The sequence below is a fragment of the Ammospiza nelsoni genome, chromosome 2, assembly GCF_027579445.1.
Source record: "Ammospiza nelsoni isolate bAmmNel1 chromosome 2, bAmmNel1.pri, whole genome shotgun sequence".
Lineage (NCBI taxonomy): Eukaryota > Metazoa > Chordata > Aves > Passeriformes > Passerellidae > Ammospiza > Ammospiza nelsoni.
This window is the reverse complement of record NC_080634.1, coordinates 16722465-16746123: the sequence shown is the minus strand read 5'-3', so window position 1 is coordinate 16746123 and position 23659 is coordinate 16722465. Positions and strand designations below refer to the sequence as shown.

The 23659-nt window shown below is 37.7% G+C and overlaps 2 protein-coding genes across 3 annotated transcripts in view; one reads left to right on the top strand and one right to left on the bottom strand.

Moving 5' to 3' along the window:
• TBC1D23 (TBC1 domain family member 23) overlaps nucleotides 1-19686 on the bottom strand; it is a 31756-nt gene extending 12070 nt beyond the window's left edge. Inside the window, exons 1-12 of one of the 2 annotated variants that reach the window (XM_059465832.1) lie at nucleotides 19610-19686; nucleotides 12866-12977; nucleotides 12516-12621; nucleotides 10379-10583; nucleotides 8966-9089; nucleotides 6731-6855; nucleotides 6574-6617; nucleotides 5591-5694; nucleotides 4697-4819; nucleotides 3639-3731; nucleotides 944-1114; nucleotides 691-733 (exon numbers count right to left, since the gene is read on the bottom strand). In XM_059465832.1, coding sequence (XP_059321815.1) covers nucleotides 691-733; nucleotides 944-1114; nucleotides 3639-3731; nucleotides 4697-4819; nucleotides 5591-5694; nucleotides 6574-6617; nucleotides 6731-6855; nucleotides 8966-9089; nucleotides 10379-10583; nucleotides 12516-12621; nucleotides 12866-12977; nucleotides 19610-19650 — 1291 coding nt within the window. In that variant the 5' untranslated portion in view covers nucleotides 19651-19686. The remainder of the gene's footprint in view (nucleotides 1-690; nucleotides 734-943; nucleotides 1115-3638; nucleotides 3732-4696; nucleotides 4820-5590; nucleotides 5695-6573; nucleotides 6618-6730; nucleotides 6856-8965; nucleotides 9090-10378; nucleotides 10584-12515; nucleotides 12622-12865; nucleotides 12978-19609) is intronic. The other variant, XM_059465831.1, reaches the window with a different exon arrangement.
• A 144-nt stretch (nucleotides 19687-19830) lies between these two features.
• CMSS1 (cms1 ribosomal small subunit homolog) overlaps nucleotides 19831-23659 on the top strand; it is a 223527-nt gene continuing 219698 nt past the window's right edge. The window contains exons 1-3 of the mRNA XM_059493008.1: nucleotides 19831-19904; nucleotides 20228-20434; nucleotides 20661-20847. Of these exons, the coding sequence (XP_059348991.1) occupies nucleotides 20787-20847 (61 nt within the window). The 5' untranslated portion in view covers nucleotides 19831-19904; nucleotides 20228-20434; nucleotides 20661-20786. The remainder of the gene's footprint in view (nucleotides 19905-20227; nucleotides 20435-20660; nucleotides 20848-23659) is intronic.

The following is a 23659-nucleotide window of genomic DNA, read 5'->3' as shown; positions in this document are numbered from 1 at the left end:
GAAACTAATCAGTAACAGTTTTTCCCCCACAATGCAATAAAATAGATAAATTCAGCAGTTACTATAATAATCTTTGGCTTTTCTTTCAGTTGTATAAAGGCATTAAGAAAATCTAATTATCTAATGCCTATTTATCTACCTAATATACTAATTATTTTAGTAAACATTGAGAATACAGCAGCAATTAAAAATAAATCACTGCTTTTATCTTGAAGACAGCTCTTATGACACCACATATATTGATTAATAATGCCTCTGTTATATTGTTATTAATGTCATATTGTAGCACAGATCTCTCCACTGTTGTAGAGCCTGATTATTTCCAGCAACATCAACTCATCAATTATGAACTCCTGATTTAAGAAATCATAACAGCAGTTAATAGTAATTATGAAGTTTCATCTTCATATGAATCTGCAATCAACAGTGGCTAAAGCATCAAGAATGACAAGCTGGAAGAAGGAATTTCTCCAATTTCTGCATTAATTTTTCACTATTAAGAAATCTGGGAAAGCCCTAGGAGTTAACCACAAATGTGCAAGTGCACAGTGTTTACTTACACAAAACAAAAATCTGACAAATGAGACCTAGTTGCTATTAATTTTGATGGTTTTTAGCAAAAGCCTCAAAAATACCAAGTGTTAAGATATCAGGATTTTTCAAGTCAAATTTCATTATTAATAAGCTTACCCATAAAGCCTCCTTTGGCAATGCTTACATACTCCTTATTTTTCTGCAACAGAAAAGACAATTCTGATCAGAGCAAAAACCTGTGGAATGAGTTTGGCAAGTATGGTAATGGAACAGGGGTTTGTTTACTAAAAACTAAACTCGAGTAATGTAAAAACCAGTTCAGATTTTAAGGAGAAAATGTTTTGCCATTTACCATCAATGGCACATGCAGACACCCTTTACTCCACCTGTTAAATCAATTTAATAGTACCTGTAAGAAATGTGCTAACACCATGTTCATGTACATGTCTTCCTCTTCCCTGCCACTTCCCATGAAGCAGAGATGCTCCCCACCAGCTATGGAGCCAGACTCAATAGATTGTTTTTGTGCTTCTAACAGGGATTTTACAGACTGTGCAAATTCTGATGGGTTTTGAAGCATCTGTGGAATGAACAAACAAAAAATGCTGTTTGACACCAAGATATTGTAAGATGAGTTGTGAAAGGAGACAAACTTTGAGAATGGTTACAATTCCTTGAGCACAAGAAAGGCAAGCTCAGCACTGCTCAAGTCACACACACAGAACCTGACTGAGACCCCACATTACATAAAAAACACTGTGAATGGTCCTTCACTTCTCCATCCCAGGAAAGAAGCACAGCTTACATTTGTTAGTTTACTTCTGAAGGCATCAAGTAATAGTGGAACAAGTCTTTGCAACTTTCATGTTGCACTGATTTGGTAATACAGCAGTGGGACTGGTTTCCATATTTACACATCCTTGGGCACAACACATCCAAACTTGGGAGATTTGAAACCCTTTAAACTACGTAGAATTTCTAGATGCTAGTAAAGTCTTCCTCTTGTTGCCTCCCCACTAAGCTTTTTCTCATTTACTTATCAAGATTTAGGAAAAGAAACTACAATTAAGAGTACAAGGAGGTATCTGTGATTCTTTGTACTCTCAAAAAGCTAAGGCTGGGATACATGAAGGGCTACTGTGTGTGCAAAAATATGAGTTCCATATGAAAGAGATGGAGAAACAAGGACTTTCTCAACACAGCTACAATTTGAACCTCTGTTTGTGGGGAAGGTACTTCTTTAAACTCATAAGATAATTTTGATCTGTAACTGGACTGAGGGGGCAGGGAGGGGCCGGAAGGGATTCTCATCATTTTGTCTGTACAGTGGACCAAATGATGAAGGACAAAGTCAAAAGTACACAACCTAGCCATCAGTAAGTAAGGCTGAATTTTAACTGGAGTTTTCCTAGAGATAAAGGCTGCTGCTTTATTACACAGGTCCTAAATCTCACCACTTCCTCTAACTATAAATGAGGTGGATTCCAAAGTGCTCTCTCCCCATTGTCTCTCTTCACAATAATTTCTGCATACTTTGCACATACAGGAATATTAAATGCATTAAAATTCCATTAATGACTTTTCATCACAAAGGTTTTTCCCTATGATGTTTTCATAGCATTGACTTTTACAATAAAGGATGAACCTGGTGACACTCATCCACCATAAAAGACCATTAATTCCAATATACAATTTAAATACATATGAACTGATCACATCTAATTTAATACTTGTTTTCATGGACTCTTTTTCCATATACTATCAGCTATTTGTACTCCTAAATAATTTTAAATGCTTATTTCTACTACACTGAATATGATATTTAATTAAGACTAGCAGAACACCCACACAGGACAGATAAATGATTTTTCATCCAGGTTAAAAGCCACACTATCAAAGAACCATTTAGTTGGAAAAGACCTTTGTCATTGACTCCAACCACAAACCTCACACTGCCAACTCTCCACTGTTGAGAAACATCCCCAAGTGCCAGGTCTGCAAGTAATAAATTGAGTCACCTCCAGGGATGGTGACTCAACCCCTTCCCTGGGCAGCCCATTCCAATGCTTGACAACCCTCTTGGGGAAGAAATTTTTCCTAATATCCAACCTAAACTTCCCCTGGAGCAACATGAAGCCACTTCCTCTTGTCCTACAACTCATTACTTGGGAGGAGAAACTGCCACCCATCTTGCTACAACCTCCTTCAGTTTGCCCTTCAGCCTCCTTTTATCTCCTCTGCAATTATATTTAATATTTTATTTACACATGTGCATATAATACTGAATAATGCATCACTTTAATTAGAGAGGTAAAGACATTAGATGAAGGATTGAACTTAAACTTAACTAAGGTATAAGAGTCTTTTATGACGTAATTTCAAATAAATCATTCCATACACCTCCCACAGACTGCTTAAAGTAAAATAGTTGAGGGCTAATCCAGAAGTGATGAAAACACTGCTGAAATGGAAGTGATTTTGGGGGGAAAAAAGGACAGAGAAAAATATGATTGAATGTTCAATTAGGAATTCATAATCAAATTAAAAAATCATACAAAATCTTCATTGAAGTTATTAACTCACAGCATATCTCAGTGCCACAATCAATGCACTTTCATATTGTACAGCAAAAATTTTAAAGAAGCAACCAAATCCTTTTCAAGATATATGCTCTGTAAAAGCAGACTGTAATAAGACTGGCTGTGGCAAAAAAAAAAAAAAAAAAAAAAAGAGACAAAGAAAATAAGTGTTCTTTTTAAAAATTAATTACGCCTTTCACTGGAAATTAGGATGCTAAAAGAGATTTCTCCTCCAAGCAATGTATAGTCTTTAGTCTGTATGGGTTTCCATTCCTAACCAAAGAACAGGAAGTCTGGAATCCCAAATTCTTATGTCATTAAGGACTAAACTTCTCAGTAAAATGATGGTTCTACCATCTCCTTTAGAGAAGCTAATTTTTAAAGTCTTATCATCACATAGCTAGACCCTGCAGTCCACAAACGGAAGCCTAAACCAGAATACTTCATTTTTCAAGGCAAGCATTTCTCTCCCCTTCTATCTCAATTAGATTAAAATACCAGTAAAGAAACAAAAAGCATACAAACCAAATCTGAGTCTAAATGAAATGCCGTTGATAAATGCCCAGCATTGTACTGCTCTGCAGGACGACAATCCACTACAAAGAATCTCACTCCTTCCTGAAAGAGAAATTTTTCAACTTCAAAATTGCATAATTATTGGCAGAATTCAATTAGACAAAACTTTACAATTACATCCAAATCAAGACTTTACATTTACATTTTAATACTAACTCAAATACTACAGGAACTGCTCAGAGGGGCTAAGAGCTGTTAAAAAAAAATCTTACTTCATTTGATTAATCTGACCTTTGTCTACAGCTACCAGATCACCAGTAGGATTCTAGTATCAGCTTTCCATTAATACATCACCTTGTGCATGGGAAAGGATCATCAAGTGCAATTATATAATTTCTACTGAGAGGAAACATAGTGGGTATGAGGCAATCCAAGAGTCCACTACTAATCAGCACAGCACATAAGGATGGGTTTATGTTCCACCAACTTGAACAGGATGTAAACAGATGCTTAACTTTATTTGGATGAGTAAAATGCCCAAACTATGCATGACAAAACTGGGGCCTAGAAACTGCAAGAAGTCGTCAGTGGTCAATAAGAAAGACTGCAATAACTACATTATGATCCAAAAATATTTCTAGTGAAGTCCCTGCATCTACATCTGCAATTAACTTCTACTGAAACAAGTTAAATTTTCTTTTTTTCCTTTAAACCTTTCATGGACAAAAGACAGATACTCCTTAACAGCGTTCTTCTCAAAGGTACTGAGTAGTGAGTTTTAAATTTTCCTCTACAACAGCTTTATTTGGAAAGGAATTCAAATTAGTGAGATACTACTTTCAGCTCACACTCCTCAAATTCCAATCAGCTCCTCTATGCTCATTGCTACAGCAGAAATGCATTGAAGACAGCAGATCATTTACAAGGAAGAAAATTTGAAGACAAAAATATTTTTCCTGAAATAGCAAATACTCATCTGTACTGTTAGCATTTAAAACTAGTGGTTGGTGATTGATTCTTTCCTTTTTCTATAGAACTGAGGGGGAAGGTTAATTCAGTATACTGACTCCTTGCTGCTGATTTGCTTGCAGAATCTCAGACACAGAAACTGCTAGACAGAGAGCCTGGCTCAAGTCTGTGTCATCATCTTTGAGGCCCAGCAAGCTGCTGCCAAAAAGACTCTGGTTGTCCTAAAAAGGCAAGGAAAAAAAAGATTAAGTGAAGCCATTGTCTTTATGTGTGAAAGTTTAAAATTAAACCATATCCATTGCAAACATCAAGTTCCACACGTGTATCCCATCCACATAGTAATGAAACTTTTGATCAACTGAAATTCTTTCTGAAAAATCATGCAAGGTCTGCACTTCCATTACAAACATGCTTGTTCACCACTTTCCCCATGCCAACATGCCTCTGGTATTTGTTTTTTAGTTGTTTGTTTTGTTTTTTCCCCACAAGAAAACCTCCCATATCTGCCTACACACATCAGAGGAAGTACATACAATCTCAGGGCCACAGCTACCAAATACTTTTATTTCATTCATTAGCTAAGTCAGATATCATGACTAAGGAAGAGCTGCAAAAACAGTGCAGGTGATAATAGATTTATCTATAGTAAGAGACTTTTTCTTCTTTGTTAGTGCAAATACAGCTAGCACTGCTGTGCAGTGTACTACAATGCAATTGTGTCAATATGAAGTTCAGCTTCATCAGTTCTTACAAGAACCTCATTTGGAAAATGAGGTTATCAGTCATGAAGTGAGAATATTGCAAGGAAGCTTCTCTCATGTATCAGTTAAGCTTATCTTTCAAAGATCCTAACAGTAAATACCACCAGAGTAACAACATGAAAAAATGTTTAAAAAAATTAAGAATATTGCAATGAAATATTCGAAGTTACTGTCAGCAAGAGCTTAAACTTTTGTCAAAATTTCAGAGAATTTCAAAATTACTGTTATTACCTTCCTGAAAGAAGCTGGAGTTTTGCTACAGTAATATTGTGCCAAAGAGAAGAGATCTTCTATATCCTCTAAATCGAGATTGGCTGGTGATGTTTCTAAGAATTCTGAGACAGACAAACAACATAAATGCAACACTATTTCAGACACAGAAATCAAACAACACAGATCATAAAAGAACTTATTTTTAATAAGGCATAACAATCTAGTGAATTGACTAAGCATGAATATTGATTCACTTTCCAGAGGAAAAGTGAAGATACAGGAAATACCCCTTATGCATAGAAAACTTTTTGCTAAACTTCTATGCAAAATATTTTTTATCACATTCTTACTCCCATATAGTTTTAGCTTTCAATTCTAACTTAGCTACTTTTCTAAAGAGCTCTGACCATGGGAACCCTTTAAAATGAGTATTTAATCAGTAGCACTGGTCTCTGTCTGTCCAGGATAACCCAAGGGTGTAGTTCTGCAGTATATGGCAAAGACACAAAATTCCAAGCACTCTCATTTTAAACTAATAAAGATTATTAATTACATTGTATTATGTGTGTAAAAAAATACAAAGGCAAGAGTTATTTAAATTTTCCACTGAAATTTAATGCATTTTCTATAAAAACAATTAATTAGGCTCAAATCAAGTGCAAATGATGAAAATCCAGAAAATGCAACAAGTGGAGTAGATTTAAAGAAGGATTTGCCAGCTGTTGCTTTAGGCTTGGAAAGACCAGTTTCTGGTGATTGTTTCCAGTACTTTAAACTGAAGTATAGAAATAGGTGTGGGAGCACTAAAAGGAGTAAGGAAAGAAGGTCAAGGACAGGGCAGCAAAAGTAAGAAAGAATTAGTGCGGTGAAGGGATTAAAAAAATCAGAAAAATCACATGGAAATTAACAATCTAGCTCTTTAGCAACAAAAAATAGTAATAAATGGGGATTACAGTATATAGTAATTATTTAACTAGCAGCTATGTAAGAGAAGTACTTACTTATCATTTCTTCTTTATCTGATTCTTGTGCTAAGATAACGTCTCTGAAAACAGTAAAGTCACAGGCATAGATTAAGTCAGTAAAACCAAAATGAAACAAACCTGGATTAAAACAGTGTCAGCAAAGAATGTCCCAAAGAATTAACTGTACACTTACTTTGCATTGACAAGGATGATCAACATTAAGAAATAAATAAAGAATGAATCTGCTTGTTGTAGATATCCATCCCATATTGCCTGAGTGACTTCAGCTGAACAGTAGTATGAGAAGAGGCTTCCAAGCTAAAAATTTGGAAAATAATGTGAGAAAAAGCAATTACCAGGAACAATCATATCAGGAATACATTTTTAACAGAGATACAAGGTATCTAAAAGAAAATAAAACCAACAAAATTATGATAAAGCCTACATCTGCACCATGTACTGAAGGATAGTTCTAACCTCTAAACCAACTTTTATGGAAACAGTGCACAACACTACAGATTATCTTTGAATAAATATGACTATTGTGAAGGCAAAGTTGGCTGTACACTGTCAGCCTTTCAAATTCAAGCACAGATAACACAATCAAGCTGGAGTACTGTTTAGCTCACAGCCACTGCTAAATACCAATTATACCAACAAGACAATCATAAGAGAATATATTTACTCAAATAGCATAGCAATTAGGGCTTTGAAAGGATCCTGCAAACATAATTATTTTTATTTTCCACAGCAGAATTGGGCTAATTGAACATGGTTGAAACATTAGTTTGATAACATCACTTACTTATCATTACATTATGATGCTTTATGACTGAGGAATTAAACATTTGCAAGCATCAGAAAATTTTCATTACCATTTAAGAAACTCTGCCTGTTCCCATGCTCCCACTTGAAAATACATCCTCTCTGATATACAAAGTTCAAAGCAGATAAAAGTTAGGAACTTCTTACTATACATGCCAGATTTACAATCACACCTAACTCAAATGCACACCCCTTGCTTCACTGGGCTCTTACTGTACTCACTGATGCACATAAATTCCACATACATTCACAAATGTATCAACACAGCTACAGCTTTCAAAAGCTTTAAAACACTATCATGGAATATTTCAACACTTCCTAGTATAGTTTTATAGCAAAAGGTAGATCTATTCAATTCTGGCTCAAATGCAACTGAAGACAAAACATCCATGAACAAGATGACAATGGCAGGTCTCAGTATGAGGTTTACATACTTTTAAGTATTAGTGATACACCTATATAGACAGGTTGTTCACAGATGAAACAGAGAATTTTACTCATTATATAAAATGAAACATAAATTTTTTTCCTAAAATTGTACAGCAAGAAGCATGGTGTTGAGGACTGGCAGCTACACCAGCTTATTTCACTACCACCTTCAGAGAGAAGATTGTTTTTCTAATTAGGTTTCAAAATTTGAAGAAACAACTTCAAAGAATTTTGTATGTACTAAGGAAAATTCTATTAAAAAATTGAAATTGAGTGACAAAAAAGGACCTGATTTCTCTTTTGAAGGCTCATGAGACTGGCAAAAGGCAGATTTTGAGAATGTGAAAATTTTTCCTAGACACATTTTCATACTAAAATTGGCAGCAGCCTTAAAAAAGAACAAACAAAAAACACCCCAAAGACAGACCTCACAGTTTAATAATTCATTCATTTTCACTTCTTTAACTGAAAATTCACAAGGTTGATAAAAAATTTTACACAGCCAATGAGTATGAAAGAAGAATCTAGGAAAGTTCAAAGTCTTCTCTACTAAATTACAGACTTTGCCTGTGCAAGCACAGTATCATGATTTTGTATTGCATATACTAACTAGCCTCATACAAAAATTTTGTTGTAGTCTTGCTACACAAAATTTATAAAAAATGATTGAGGTGAGAATCTTTTTAACTACCCATAATCTGAGGCAGTTTTGAAGAGGAAATGACTAATGCTTCAAAAGCCATAAAATATATGTGCCTAAATTCTAAAAGACATACATATATGCCTTAGCAGGGAGGTTTCTAAAACAATTCATTCTTAAGCTTTAAAATACCTGTTAGACTGATGTTACCCATATCTATAGAGCTGCCCACAATCAAAACTTTTTGCTTTTTGAGCACATCAGCTGCTCTCATTCTTCCTTACTCCAAGAAGTTCCTAGTATCAGTGGCTCAATAAGGACTCACCCAGTACAATAAAAATGTGACATTAACAAGCCCTCATACCTCATGCAAAACACTAAAGCAAAAAAGCCCACATTATAATAAAACATGCAATTTATTTTAATATATGCAGTTCTAATTGCTTGTACAACTCTTCCATAAACTGACAACATCTACTTAAATTTTAACAGAAATTTATTTTTCATTATGTTTCCCTACTTTCACTTTATTACCCAGTTGAGTGCATATGAATCCGGAGTCATCTTCTTGGTATCAAGAAAGGAGCAGAGTTCAGGCTCATGGTACTGAAGCAACAGTCTAAACAGATGAAAGGGTCTTCCCTTCATAAAACAATCCCTAGAAAGTAGCAATGAAAACAATTAACTCTCCTGTAATACTGCAGTTTTCAGACTTACAGCAGCAATTCTTTAGTATCTGTGATCATTTAAATTCCTGTACATTGGTCTTTTAATTCACAGGGACTGATCATGAAGTCAACTTGCCTCAGAGACAAAAAACCAACGAACCAAATCAAACCAACAAAAAACCCACAAACCTGAAACCCCCACAAAAAAGGCAGAAGAATAAAATACTGCTTGACAGATTACATAATACAGAAGTATTTAAAACAGATTTAAATTGCAAAACAAGTCTAGCATGGTACCAACAGAGCAGAGATTCACTGATCTCCTGTAAATTGCCTTTCTATGTCTTTCATTCTCCCAGTGAGGAGAAAAAAAAAAAACAGCAAATAGTCTACATCTCATTGAAACACCACCTAGATTCCTCCTGAGAAGCTGAAATAGCAGCTTCTCTGCAAGCCTTCTACAGCTGAAAGTACAAGTGTTATGTGGCCATATCCACACTATCCCCACACAGCTCACAGAGCCCAAGAGTGTTTCAGAGCAGAAAGGGACACGAGCTGAGTCAAGTGACAGGACTGATAAATGCTTGCTTCCTGCTACTACAGCAAACGTGCATTTTTCATATTTTGGGCACATACCCATCAGCCAGGCTGGAATCTCCTCTCCAGGCAATCAGACTAAGATCTTTAATTACAGACTATCCAGCCTTGCTGAAGCATCATGGTGCTCCAACATACACAAAAATTTACTTTGAGAGCACCTACATAACAGTATGAAAAGCTCAAATTTAGTATTTGTCATTAAAAATATCTAGCAACATAAAAAAAAATTCAGTCCCAACTCAAAAGAACATAAGGAAAATATTAACTACTTCTGTAGAGATTTTGAGACTTCATTAGTGCTTACCAATTACTGTTTCTGAAGGGATAGAAGTATTTTAGATATCGAAAATGCTAGGAAAGGGAACAAAAAACCACTTTCACATAACCTAGGTGAATTAGTTCATAAAAAATGTTTTTCATATTGCATGAAAGGATAGCTCTTTAAAAGGCATATTGAATCTAGATCAGTCACATCACTCAGCTAACTTTTTGTATCTTAAACCAACCCAATCATCTCCTGGATTTCAAACCATCAGGTATTGAAATTTATGATCATATGAAAGAATCTGACAACACAGCTAGGAACAGTGCTCCTCTAGCCAAAACCAACATGCCTATCTTTCAGAGAATACTTCTACTGCCAACACAAATAGCACATATGGAAAAGAAAGGGTTTTACCTTGGAATGAATTTATTCATGATAGCATAGAAGCAGTTGTACAAATCACTGCGGGGCAAGTGAAGGTGCACCAGAGGTTTGAGCAGATGTATCCAGCCAAGGCAGGAACTGTATTTAACATTGCGTGATTTACAATAAAAAGTAATAACTGACTCAATATCCAAAGTTAATACTGACTTCTCTTCTCCTGGCACTGACAACTGGTCTGAAATAAGCACAGTAAAACAAAGGTTAAAAGCTTTTCAAGGAAATTGGATGAGATTATTTCATAGCACAATTGCACCAATAAGGAGAACTGGGACTGATTGGAGAAAAAACTCAGCAAAACCACACAAACAAAAAGCTGGCTATTTGAATTAAATTGTTACAGAAAGGAATTAAAAAAGGTTTTAGAATACAAGTGATGCTATAAACCCAGTAGGATAAGACATTTAAATATCATTTAAATAACACAACAACAGGATGAAAGAAGTTTGGGCTTTCCAGGATCTGTACAAAAGAAAGAGGTAGATTCTTTCAATGTACAGAATGTACATCATCTACTCCTATTTGATGTGCTCAGCACACAATTTAGGCTCAACTCTATAACAAATTCATTGGAATTTCATAGATCAACACAGATCAACCTACAATGTATATCTTCAATTCCTCAAAAGCTGACTGACATGTAAATTTATCTAAATCAGAAGTTTGAGATCAGCTATGCTTACAGACTTAAATTTTAGCATTAACTTACAAATCACAAATTTTAGCATTAACTTACAAATCACTTTTTTGATGTCCAGGATGGGGAACAGAGACCTGTACACACTACATTAACAGAGTGGCATTAAATTTCTAGGAAACGTCTTTCTCCCTAAGTTACAAGACCATGAGTCTCATGACTGTTAGTAAATTTTTTTATTACTAAAGTCTTTAATACTTTCCCATCAAGAATATTGACAAGCCAGTCAATGTTTGGCATTCTTTATCTCTCAGGAAAATGAAACAGTACATAAAGCTCACATGCCAACTGAGGATATACTTAAAATTTGGAGACTACTTGCTATGCTAAAACATTAAAATAGAGACATTTAATAAAAAAAAAAATTGAAGTTTCCATATAGCCTTCTTTCTGAAGTAACTTTACATTTGATTAGATCCTTACATATCACAAAATATTTGCCAATAAATATGAAAAGAGAACGATCAGACACTGAAGTGCTTAATTTTGTATGTTATGAATATAATCAGAAGATTTGCATCTTCCTGAAAAGAGACTGTGATTTAAAAAGAGAGTGGAAATTCCACCCCCATCTCTTTACAGGACAGAGAGAAGGAAAATAACTCCTAGATTTTAGGGCTAGAACTGCATTTCATAGATGGTAGGTATGTATGCATGCACCAGCTCCATCCTCTGCCCTAACTTTCAATTGCACAAGAATAAATAAAATGATAGGTAATAAAATAGAAGAGTCTCTTATTGAAGATGTGAGATGTATCCTGATTTATGAGTCAGCATTGATTCCACCCATAGATCCCTGATACCAATGCTGTTGCATCATGTCAGGGGTTTTACCAGTCCTGTGCTGAGCTGCCAAGCAGATCCTGTGGCAGCTCCTTGCAAACATACCAGATTCTTATTTCCTTTGTCCTGGCAGCACCTTGCTTGCACAAACACAGCCTTTCATTTTTTGTTGAAAATGCTATTAAAAAGTATCTTTCTTTAAAACAGATTTTGAAGCCCAAAATGTTTAATATATTTCTTCTCTCAAATACTATATGCATTTTCATGCTCCAACAGGTTTTCAGATTCAGAACCAGACCTTTGACAAAGAAAAACTTGAAGGACACTAAATAAAGAATGTCTGCTTTAAAAGATGGAGCTTGGAAAACAATTGCCATTTTTTTTTATCTCACAAAGCTTTCTGACTATGCAAACTATCATTTACAAGCTAATACTTTGAACTCCCATGATGTCACCCTCCCAGAGTCTGTGTACAGGTAAGATACTATTGTTTTCTTACTGATTTTTACCTGCTCTTTCATCTTCCTCCAAAATGTAAACATCATTCAGATAATTTAATTGAAATAAAGTCTTAAGACAACTGAGAATACAAAAGTTTTCAAACTGATGGTCTAAATGCACAGAACTTACCAATCAGCTCTTGGCAATCCTTATGAATTATACTCTGCTCAGGTAGGTCTAAGGAGCCATCCCAGGATGCTAGGCTGTCCCCCTTTCCTACAACATTAAGTGCAATCTGAAAATAAAACCAGAAAGCCCTCTAAATATTTTTGTGTCTTTTTGCAGTTGTTCAATTACTGAACTCAGTAATTAAAAAAAATAAAACAAAGAAGAGAACTATTCTTAAACTGACTCAACATAGATGCAGATTAAAATTCCAGTACATCTCTTTTGCAGAGATGCCTGGCAATTATATCTTTTACCTCAAAGGAAACACAACTTCAGCTATTTCCTGCTTCTTGATTTAAGCTCATATTTACCTTCCAGACTTTGGCCCTTAGATCAGCAGGCAACTGCCTTCCTTGAATGATGTTTCTCACAGTTTCAAGATCACAGCCTCCTTCGTCTAGAGTGTCTGCAAGATCTTTTATCCTAAAATAATGAGATGTAATTCAAAAATTAATTCTGCTATTTTTCTATGTTTATGTAGACTGAAGGCTATTGTCAGGCAAATCCCACACATATGCAAAAGTATAAGACAACTTGGAAATTACTAAAAAGAAATACTTGCAAAATGTTATTTATTCCTCTACTTTAAAGATGCTCCTTCAACTTGTAATTCCATCCAACTCACATACAAGAAAAAAAAGTTTGCTTTTTTTTTCATTAAGTGACAAGGTTGCAAAATGTATCATAAAAATGCAAATTTAGTTGCAGTTTGCAGCTTTCATCAACTTTCAATTTCAGCAAGTTTTCACACACTCACAGCGCAAATATTACACCTAAATTAGATGGTGGAGTTATTCTAAATAAAATATTAGATGGCCTAGAAAACAGAACACTTATTTCAAAGGTTTAGAACAGTCAGCTTTTAACCTCACCTTCCCTGAAATGGGATAAGACCTTTTAGTCAAACTCAAATTTATTTAACTATACAGTTGTGGTATTTCAAGCGTGGACATATGCACAAATCTGAATTAACATATACAAAAATGTTAAAAATCTAGAGAGTAGCAAAACACACAAATTGACAAGACAAACACTAATGATGATTGCTGTAGTAAGACAACAAAAGTTCACAAGTGTTATAGATAAGAAGAAATTCAGCATTCAGGAATGATTACTTTACAATCTCTCTGACAGCTCCTGCAGACTGGTTCAATGTTTCCATGCTGTCAGTAATGGGAGAACCACATCTGATGATTTCAGGATTTCAATATCATGTAGCAGAGCAGTGGCAAAACAGGTTCACTGGAAAAATAGCAATGGCAGTGACAAATAGGTCTCATAGGCAAAACTTCTCCCTTGCTATATCCTTTAAATTCTTCTCCACTTGCTCTGACATCTGCCTTAAGAAAGGCTTTCTTCAGTTACCTGGTGAGTTACACACACATCCAGGGGGTTTAGAGCCAGAGCAAAACAAAGAACAGGATTGTTTCTCTAGGACAGATATTCACCAGGAAGATGCATTCCTGGTGAATAACACATCTATTTATACACATGGAGTAACAGATGTTAAAGTGTTATCAGTATAATTCTCAATTAGTCCATGACTACTATGTAGTTAATTCAAATAGACACAGGAAAAAAATGTCAGCTGTTGAACTCTTGTCTGCTTTAACTTCCACATAGCCACAACTAAATCCTTGATATAGAAGTTCACAAGTTTGGTCTCCTGAAAACTTCAAACACACATTTCTAATCATCTGGGACAAAAAGATTAAAATCTCAGACCTGGAAGAAGGTATGAAAATACTTAGCTAGCTTTACTCAAGAGTTCTCAAAGTATTTACAGGTCTGCAGAGTCAGCATTTTCCTTGCATTGTGTCAGGCAGTTTCTTTGTCACTACTTTTTGGTCTGCATTTTAAATCCTACTTCAAATATACACTGGGGCACAACTCCATTTTTTTTCAAGTAATTTTGCAAATCTGGATGAAAGAAAGCATTGATTACAAAGAGAATGACTTGCCTTATTTTCTCACATTTTCTGTATTATAAAAAAAGAAGAAAAAATCCCAAAGTCTGTTTTGTATAGGGTTACATGCTGCATAAGTTGCCAATTCCTTTCCTGAGACAGAAACAGAGGGGAAGCACACTTGTACTTCAATCACCTATCCTATTGCCCAGTTGTGTACATCATGTTCAATGCCTGAAAAGTTACATGAATGAATCAGTTAGACTTGAATAAAAATCAAGTATTTCCAGGACATTTACACAGAGAGACCTCCTAGCTCTCAGCAGAACTGCATGAACTCTAGGATGATCTAGCTTCAACAGAAGCCAACATCAAGCATCACCTGGAGAGAATGAGGTGCTCTTAGACACATTGCACATTTCTGTGAACACTGTGTATGAAAAACAGACTAGAGAGCAACAGTCAGGTCTTGAACTACAACTAGTTGCTACACCTATATCCAAGTATTAAACGTGGAAATGAAGGCAACAGCTGTGTACACGTTCCATTTCAAGTAGAAAGGTCTTAAATTGTAGTAATTTAACTTCATTTCTATGTCACCCAAATAAACTCTTTTGAGAATAAGAGAGCAAATTTTACTTGAAACAACACTTAAAACTACATCTACACTAATTACAGAATCACCTGGCAAAGAATGTTTCACAAATGCACAAGTACAAATTCTACCAGTTATTAGCACCCATCATTCAAGAAGCTGTGCATGTAACACCAACTTCAACGCGTTATCTACAAATGTGTGCTTCTGCTGCTTGACAATATCTTACCATGCGCAAAAACTTCCTCCAAGTGCTGTCACCCCCACTTTCTACACTGTAAAGATGAGAGACAAATGCCAGTTTTACTGCTTCACCTCACAAAGCAGGGCACTGACATGTCCATCTGCCATGTGATGCATTCCCAACAAGGAGTTAAGTGAAATAACAGCGGGGGGGAGAAAATGCTTTGTTCTGCTGTGATTCAATTAGGTGCTCATTCCCTCCATCAGCTGCAAGATTGCTCACAGACTGTAAGAAAGGACTTCTCAAAGATTAAGTAAATTCTGTTCTAGTAAACTTTCTGTTCAGGCTAACTTGCAAAGTACAAAACATGAAAGTGATTTCAACACTTAAAACACGAGTGGACATGTGTTGAACTTATTTCTGTCAGTTGTTCTATAAATATTCCACTGAATTGCTAGCAATCTGGATCCTTGTCTTTCATGAGTGAAGAGCAGCTAGGAAGTCTTCTGTTCTCATGGATAATGATTACACTTATTTTGAATAACAGAAAGCAGCACTTCTCCCTATGCAAAATTCCTCCAGACCTGAACATCTGTACTTTCTGCTCGGCCATGGCTTCACTGCCCATCTCTAGGTGCCACTCAAAATTTTGGTTAGATGTGTGGAATTTCAGCCTACACCAAAGCCATGGCCTGAAAGGTAATTCCCACATGATACAGTGTTCAAAATGTCATAATACAAAATGCTCCTATTAGTGCATCTGCAGTAAATTTCCATGCTTACAGAAGGATCTCCTACATTCATGCCAGTCTGGTGACATATAAATAGCTGTATTCACAGACATTAAACAGGTCCTTTTTTAACTTAAAATGTTTAAGCTGGTGGCAAGAAAAGCTGAATTCCCAACAATTTAAGTATTTTTTTCTAAGTATTATTTATGCTGAGATACTTGGTAACCACTCATAAATACTAGAGAAGGGATTAAAAGTGTGGGATGTGAACAGTAGGAAAAAGATAATAGTAAATAATCAATAAACTACATGAAGTGTTAAGAACACTACAATCAATTTCATACTTTTATAGAAGGTATTACTACAGTTCCTATTTTTAATTCAGGATTTTCCTGACTCCCAGGAAAAAGCCTCAACAAGAGCTATATTGAATTGAAATTAATGAGTGTTTGTTCTCTACTGAAAACAAACAAACAAAAATCAATCCCTCACATTTGCTTCAAAATATCCATTGTATCCAGCACACCACTGAACCATCATTTATTCTCCAATAGGATTCTGGAGAAAAACAATTCCCTGACATTTTTTCTTCAATTTCATGCTTAACTGGAAAGGACTTTTCTGTTCATGGGCTTTCAGAAGAAATACTATGGCTCCAAGTACCAATTAGCCAGATTGTGAGAATGGGAAAGATATATGGAAACTAGGTTTGTCACCCTGTTGTCTTAGGCAGTTGCAGTGCATTTTGGGACCCCTAAAATGAGTTATTCCAATGCAAAGTTAAATGCACAGGAACAATTCCATCTGTGGTTGCAGTTATATTTAGTTATTTCAGGTCCTGATTTCCCAAGTACAGATCTTAAAAATTACTAATTGATCACGTTTCCTGAAGCTTGAGTATTAAACAAACATCTGCAAAAAGGTTTTAGAAATTAATTCATAACCATTAATCTGTTTGAAAATCTGAACAAGAGAAATAAGGTCCAAATCATCGATTTCCTTGATAAATGAGGCGAGAAAAATCTATAACTTCCAACTACAAACATTTTAACTAACAACAAGCCATCTTATTTGTGTCTATACAGTCTACTGACTAGATGTATTGCATTGACAGAAATTATGATTAAAATAAATAAGCAGACCAAAAAAAAAAAGATTTTACAGCAGTTTGAAAGCAGCCTGCCTCCTTTGTCTCAGATAGCATTCTTAGCTTTGGACAGAAATATCTTCCAGAACAAAACAGTGCTGGCAATTTCTCAAATTAGCTTTTGAGTATATGCCAAATAGCTCAAAAGAAACATTTAGCAAACAAGGTCTACCTGATTTTGCTCATTTTAAAATCAAAAGTGTTAAAACAGCTTCTTATATTTACTGAAGGAAAAAAAACTACACTCTCATCTTTCTCTATACCTAAGTTTGGCATGGTGGTGATGCTGGGTTTTCTTTTTAATTTTGATTGTGCAGTAGCAAAGTTCCCTGGTTTTTGTTGAGCAAAACACCAAGCAATCAGCACAGATGTTGTGGGGTTTAATTAATAATTTGTTTGTGACACTTCCCCCCCACTCAAACCATTCAAACTAGCACCACATGACAAGTTAACACAGGGATAACAAATAGGGAATTTTATGTTAGTGAGCACATCTGGGTTCATCACACTCAAGGTGCTGCACCAGCCTCTGAGCACAAGACTCCATCTGCCTTTTAATCCTCCTAAGGAAGTGAAGACAGGACACAGGATCAGCACTGCCAGTTTTGCTCCCAATAGAGCTCAGGCACACATATGTGTCATTGTATGTTTGGGTATTTTTAAAATTTGAAATCTTATATACGTCAAAATATGACAGTGTAGCAATTTATATCAAAAAGCACTTTCAACAACAACTGTTCACAGAATTGAAATATGAATAGAAGACAACGCTTTAAATCCATAAATTAAAAAGCAAATACTCCACTGAAACTGGTTTTTAAACAAAAACCAAAACAGGAAAACAAACCCAAAAGCCACGTGAAGTTTCTAAGCAAGCAATAAGGAATGCAATTTTGTCATTCACAGCACACACCTCTAGTAAGAGGATGCACTGTCACATATTAATATAGCATTTAAGCATAAAACTTTTTAATTGTTCCCATAAAGTGCTAAATCTGTTTAACACTTTAAGACTTAAAGACTTACATTTGTTTTAACAAATGCCTTCAAGTTTGCATTTTCTAGTACCATCAGCATATAAATTTGACTATAGTTTTGAAGCTGCTAATCAGAATATCAACAATGCAGGCTGTGCCTTGAAAGTGGAAACACACTCATCCTCATTCTCAACAGAAATTCTAGAGAAGTTGACTGTGATCTGGGAGACAGCAATATTATTCCAATATTAGTAATAGAAGTCATCTCAAGTATTTTTGTCAGAGGTATTTGAGGTATGGTTCTTATTTAATGTCCAGGGTTGTATTTCAAAGGGTTGAGAGGGCACTGTCAGGGAGTCCATCCCTTGCTTTGTAATTAAATGGCCCAACAGTCAGGCCTTTATTTAGAAATAATGCTTATGAAACACTGTGCTTACAGAAAGGACTTAATAAATTTTGAGGCTATAACTAAAAGAAAATACTCAAGAATAAAAAGTGATACCGACTAACTTCCATTTTCTAGTTAATTATACAAAGTTGTTTTAACCAAGAGGTGTATTTGTAGAACCAAACCAGACAAAGTAAAGTTTACACCTACACCTGTGTGTGTGTTCTGGCTTCTTTACAGTGACATAACTAAGCACAAGAAACTTTGAATCTGCCACATCAAATAGAGCCTAAAAGCAAAACCTTGGAAATTATTGGAACTCAGATTGGAAATGATTATAAAAAGCAGTTCTGTAAAGTAATTGCTTGAAAAGCATATACGTGGAAAGGACAAAGAGCAATGGTGTGGCACAGAGCCACAGAAAGAAATCACATGCAACGCAGAAGCGCAAAGACAAAAACAAAGTGAAGACGCAAATGGAGATGCCGGGTGCAGTAAGAATAGCTTCAGTGTTTAAACACAATGTTTATTTAAGCCTCGGCAATCTTGAGTGAATACGCATGCAACGAATACTAAAATCACATCACGGTTACCATCAAAATGATCCTATACACGCTCCAGAAATAGTCTCTATTCTTGTCCTAGGGGTTCAACGTAAAATCCATTATAAGTAATAGCTGTGCTAAAGGAAGGTGGTGAGCAAAATCATTCAGAAAACGAGGCAGGACCCACTGCTGTCACCTGTTCCTGCGAGCAGGAATGCAGCGAAACGGGAAGCTGAACTGAACAAAGCAACTCCACTCCAGGCAGACTCCCGGAGCAGCTCCTACCGCATATTAAAGCTGTCATTTCAAACTGGAGCGACGCCTGGCTCCAGGCTGGGCACGGCCCTCGTTTTGTGTCTCGCCCGTGTTTTGACGGGCCCCTTCCTCTCCGGGGACCCGGAGCCGCCGAGCACTGGCGGCGTTTGCGGGGGCTCCTGGCGGGCTCCCAGCGCGACCCCAGCGCGGCGCGTCCCGGGGGGAGAGCGGCGGCGGGCGGGGCCTTCCGGCCTCTCTCCGCTGTCTCCGCCGCGGAGGGGAGGGAGGCGAGCGGCACGGAGGGCGCCCACACCCCCGTAACTCACCAGCTGCCCGGCGGCGGCGGCGCCTCTTCTCCTTCCGCCATAGCTGTTGACGTGCCCGCTCGCCCGGCCGTAAAGCGCGCTCGGGAGGCGTTCCCTGCCCGAGGCCGCTCCTCCCGGAGCCGTGCCCGCCTTCCCGGCCGCCGGGCTGAGGGCGCGGGCCGCAAAGCGCGGAAGCCGGGCAGGGGCGGCCTCTGAGGGAGAGGCCGCGCAGCGCCCCTGGAGTGGGGCAGGGCAGTCGCTCTGCCGGAGATTCGAATGTTTTCGGTTTTCATAAAGCTGAACTGCTCTGCCTGATGTGGGTTTGATTATTAAGTGACTTCCCCCACAGTGTTTAATGTGCCACAGGTTGGACGTACTCCGCGAGTGCGGAAATTGACAAGTTTCACGCAGTTTCCAAGAGCTGCAAATCACTCGGTGACGTCCATTAGCAACCCTGGGCAGATCAATACTAATACTCTGTTAAGCATGTCCCTTACCCACCTGCATCCTCAAAGGGGGGAAAAAAAATGTACTTTAATAGAGGTTGAGAAAAATCCTTGTAGCGAGTTATACACGGAATAACAGTGCCGCCTTACGGGGGATTCCAGTCCTTACACTGGTCTGTTTCACTTCCAGAAGTGCTGGATTCGGGATGTGCTCCAGCCGGTCACGCCCAGGCTGAGCGGGACGGCTCCTGCGGGGCGGGATCCAGGATGGGCACGCTCGCCCTGCAGGTTGCGCTGCCAAAGGGCCGGGAACAGCCATTCCGAGGCAACGCGCACCCCCTGCAGGCACCGATCAGTTCCTCGGCAAAGATTCCGTCAATTACCTCAACCAAGAAAGGAGGTATTTGACAGTGTGAAAGGGGGTTGAGGCAATTAAGCGACGTATTTGACAGTGTGCAAGCGGGTTGAGGCAATTAAGCGAATGTTGTGAAGAACGGGGTAATAGTTTGAATGCCTTTCCTCTTTCTCTCGCTTCTGTATTTTCCACTAAAAAAAAAAAAAAAGATAGAAGGGGGAAAAGGAAAAAAGATTCACAGCATGCATTTAAAAGCTTTCTTGTCTTTCAGAAGAATCTTGTGTAAGGAGAAATCTCAGCTGCGGCACCGGCCGTGCCCGGGGCAGCGCCGGCCCCCGGCAGAGCAGGGCACGCCCGGCCGGCCCCGCGCGCAGTGCGCAGGCGCGGCGGTGGCGGCATGGGCGACACGCTGGAGGAGCCGTGGTGGGACAGCGAGCCCGGGACGGGCGGCACGCCAGGTACTGCTCTCCCCAAGCTCCCTCCGCACGCTGGGATTGAAGCGTTTTGCCTAAGAGACAGCCCCCCACCGTCCTTTCCTGCCCTCCTTCCTTTTCGTTGGATTTCGGATGTTTTTTGCACTTCCTCTCTCCGCCTTTCCTTTCTCTGCTTTTAATTTACTTCTCCAGGTTTTCCACTCTCACTCGCTTTTTGCCCTGAGCCTGATTTTCCCTGCTTGCTACCGAGGGCGGGTTTGTCGTAAGCAGAGTCTCTGCAGCGGGTGATGTCCCGTCTCTGGTCTGAGCCCTGGGATGGACGATGGAGCGGCAATGAAAATAGCAGTACCTAGGTAACAACAGGAACCCACATGACAAAATACATTTACGCGAAGTTTGGAAAGCGAGGGGAATGGGAAGACCTCTTGGTTTGAATTCAGAGCTCAGCTCTCCCTTGCATTCATTTACCTCCCAAACTGTATTTTCTTCCAAAGAGTTTATTTGATGAAAGGCTTTTGCGTAATGGATGATCCTCGTGGGTCCCTTCCACTTCAGACTATCGTGTAATTGTGTTTGCCATTACTGGCATGAACTTACCTGTAAGGCCTAGGAAACAGCAAATCCAGAGCCTTTGGAGGGAAAAGTATCTGTGGTACTTGGAAAGCATCCCCCACGTGCTCACTGGGGTGTGTCGCATCACCTATGCCATGTGTTACTGTAAAAGGGCAGGAGTTAAAGCTCTCTCCAGCCACTGCTCCTTGGAGTACGGTGCTGTGACTGATTTGTCTTTTCTTTCCTGATGGTTATGATACCTGGCTCATACTCTTGTATTTTTTCAATGTGTCTTGAAACCACAAGCTGTAAAATGTTTTCTTTGTAATGCTTACATTTAGTGTGAAAATTTAGGTAGATCTAGGCAACTAGAACGACCTTAGACTTTATAGTGCCCTATTTTATTGATTGTTTTTTAAATTTCTTTTTTAATACAATATTGGCAAGATTTGGGCATTACTGGGAGTTACCAGCACCTCTGCAAACACTCCAGTTTTTTGAGTGTCTTGATAATTGGTCCTTATTTCCTGTGAAAATGTTCTTGGAAAATAGTTAGAGAGGAAGCACTATAAAAGTTGTATGTATGTAATGAAGAGGGCCCACAAGACCTAATTAGGTTTCTGAGCATTTAATTTTTATTTTTAGTCTCATGTGGGTTCCTGAAGCAGTCCCAGTTCCCATGGTAAATGCTTTTCATTAGGAATTTTTCCTGAGAGCCTACCTGCACATTGTGCCAGCACAGCTTTCATCTGGGGTGCATGGTTAGCTGACTGTTACAATGTTGTCAGCTTTCCTCTAGAAACTGGATACAGAGCAGGACTTTGATTGTAAACTTTTGATATGAGGGATGATTTGAGGTGAGACTGTGAATGACAGCTCTTCCAGTTATGAAAAACTTGGGATTTTTGCAATAGCATTTTTCACTTACTGAAAGAATTCAGGTGGAAAATAACCTCTGGAGGTATCTAACACAATATACTTTACTCCAAGGACATTCTTTGAGTGTGTTATGAGTGATGATTACAGGTGAGTGTTGTGCAAAACTCTGCTGTCTGCAGCCCACCTTTGTAAACTTGTTGGCAGGTTCCTTTTATGGAGCTTGTTGTTGGATGAAGTTGACACGAGCTAACAGTAAACATAAAACATCTGGTACTTTTATTTTGTGTAGTATTTTTCATGTAACACAGGTAAAGTGAAGGGTTAATTTTTTCAGCATCTGATTGATACTGTAAAATGTTTTCAAATCAGCTGGCATAAAAGAGGAAATTATGGTTGACAATGTATGATGCAGGCAGCAGTACAAGAAAATAATTGCACATTAGTGAGCACCTTTGAAAGACTTGGTCAATTTCATTTCTGTGAAAAATGAACTTTTGTTACAAAAATACTATCCAACCTCATTTGCTGACCTGTTTAAAAATACCATCTCTGCCATAACTGCAGGTGCAAAGCAGAATTCAAATGTACTTTTGAAATAATAATCTTTTGCCAGATCCTTTAAAATTAACCTTAGAATAAGCTCTGACCTTCAGAATATTCATCAGAATTCAGCTCTCAAAACTGTTTTAGATTTTAGCCACTTGTAATTAGAAAAGGCTACTTTTAAAATGAGTGTGAACATCATTCATACACTCCACCTAAAAAGTATGAAAACACAAAATAGATATAAATATATATCCAAGTGTATGGATATGTAATTATAAATTTGCCTTTGGCCATATCATTGGAAGTCATTATTTTAGAGTCCACATTAAAAATTAAAGGTAATTACTCTCACCTAAAGAGATGTTTACCCTGCTGCAAATGATTTACAGGTATAAAAAAAGCCCACAAAACCCAAGGCAAAAAATGCTAAAGGGATTACCCATCTTTGTATCTTGTCACATGACAAAAACTAAACAATCTTGCCTAATAACATCTTCAGCAAACCTTTGAGATGAGATTTGTGGAGGTAGCTGTTAGGGTTTATTCTCCACTTAGCAGCATAGTTTAGTGTTACATATGTCCCACATCATGCAGCTGCAGGACTTCCTTACCTTCTTTTTTTCCAGTTTGTGCCACAACTTTGTCCAGACTTTCATGTGGTTTTTATATTGCATTCAGAATTACAAGGGAAAGGATAAGGAATTTGGAGGAGTTTATTTCATACTGGTGCAGGACCCCAACTTTCTCCTCTTCCCTCCTTGAGCAGAAAAGAGCAATTCTCATTCTCTGTCAATGTCCAGATTTTGCCTGTAGCCAGCGTGCCTCATCTCCCAGTCAGTTTGAGGGAGAGGGATGGACT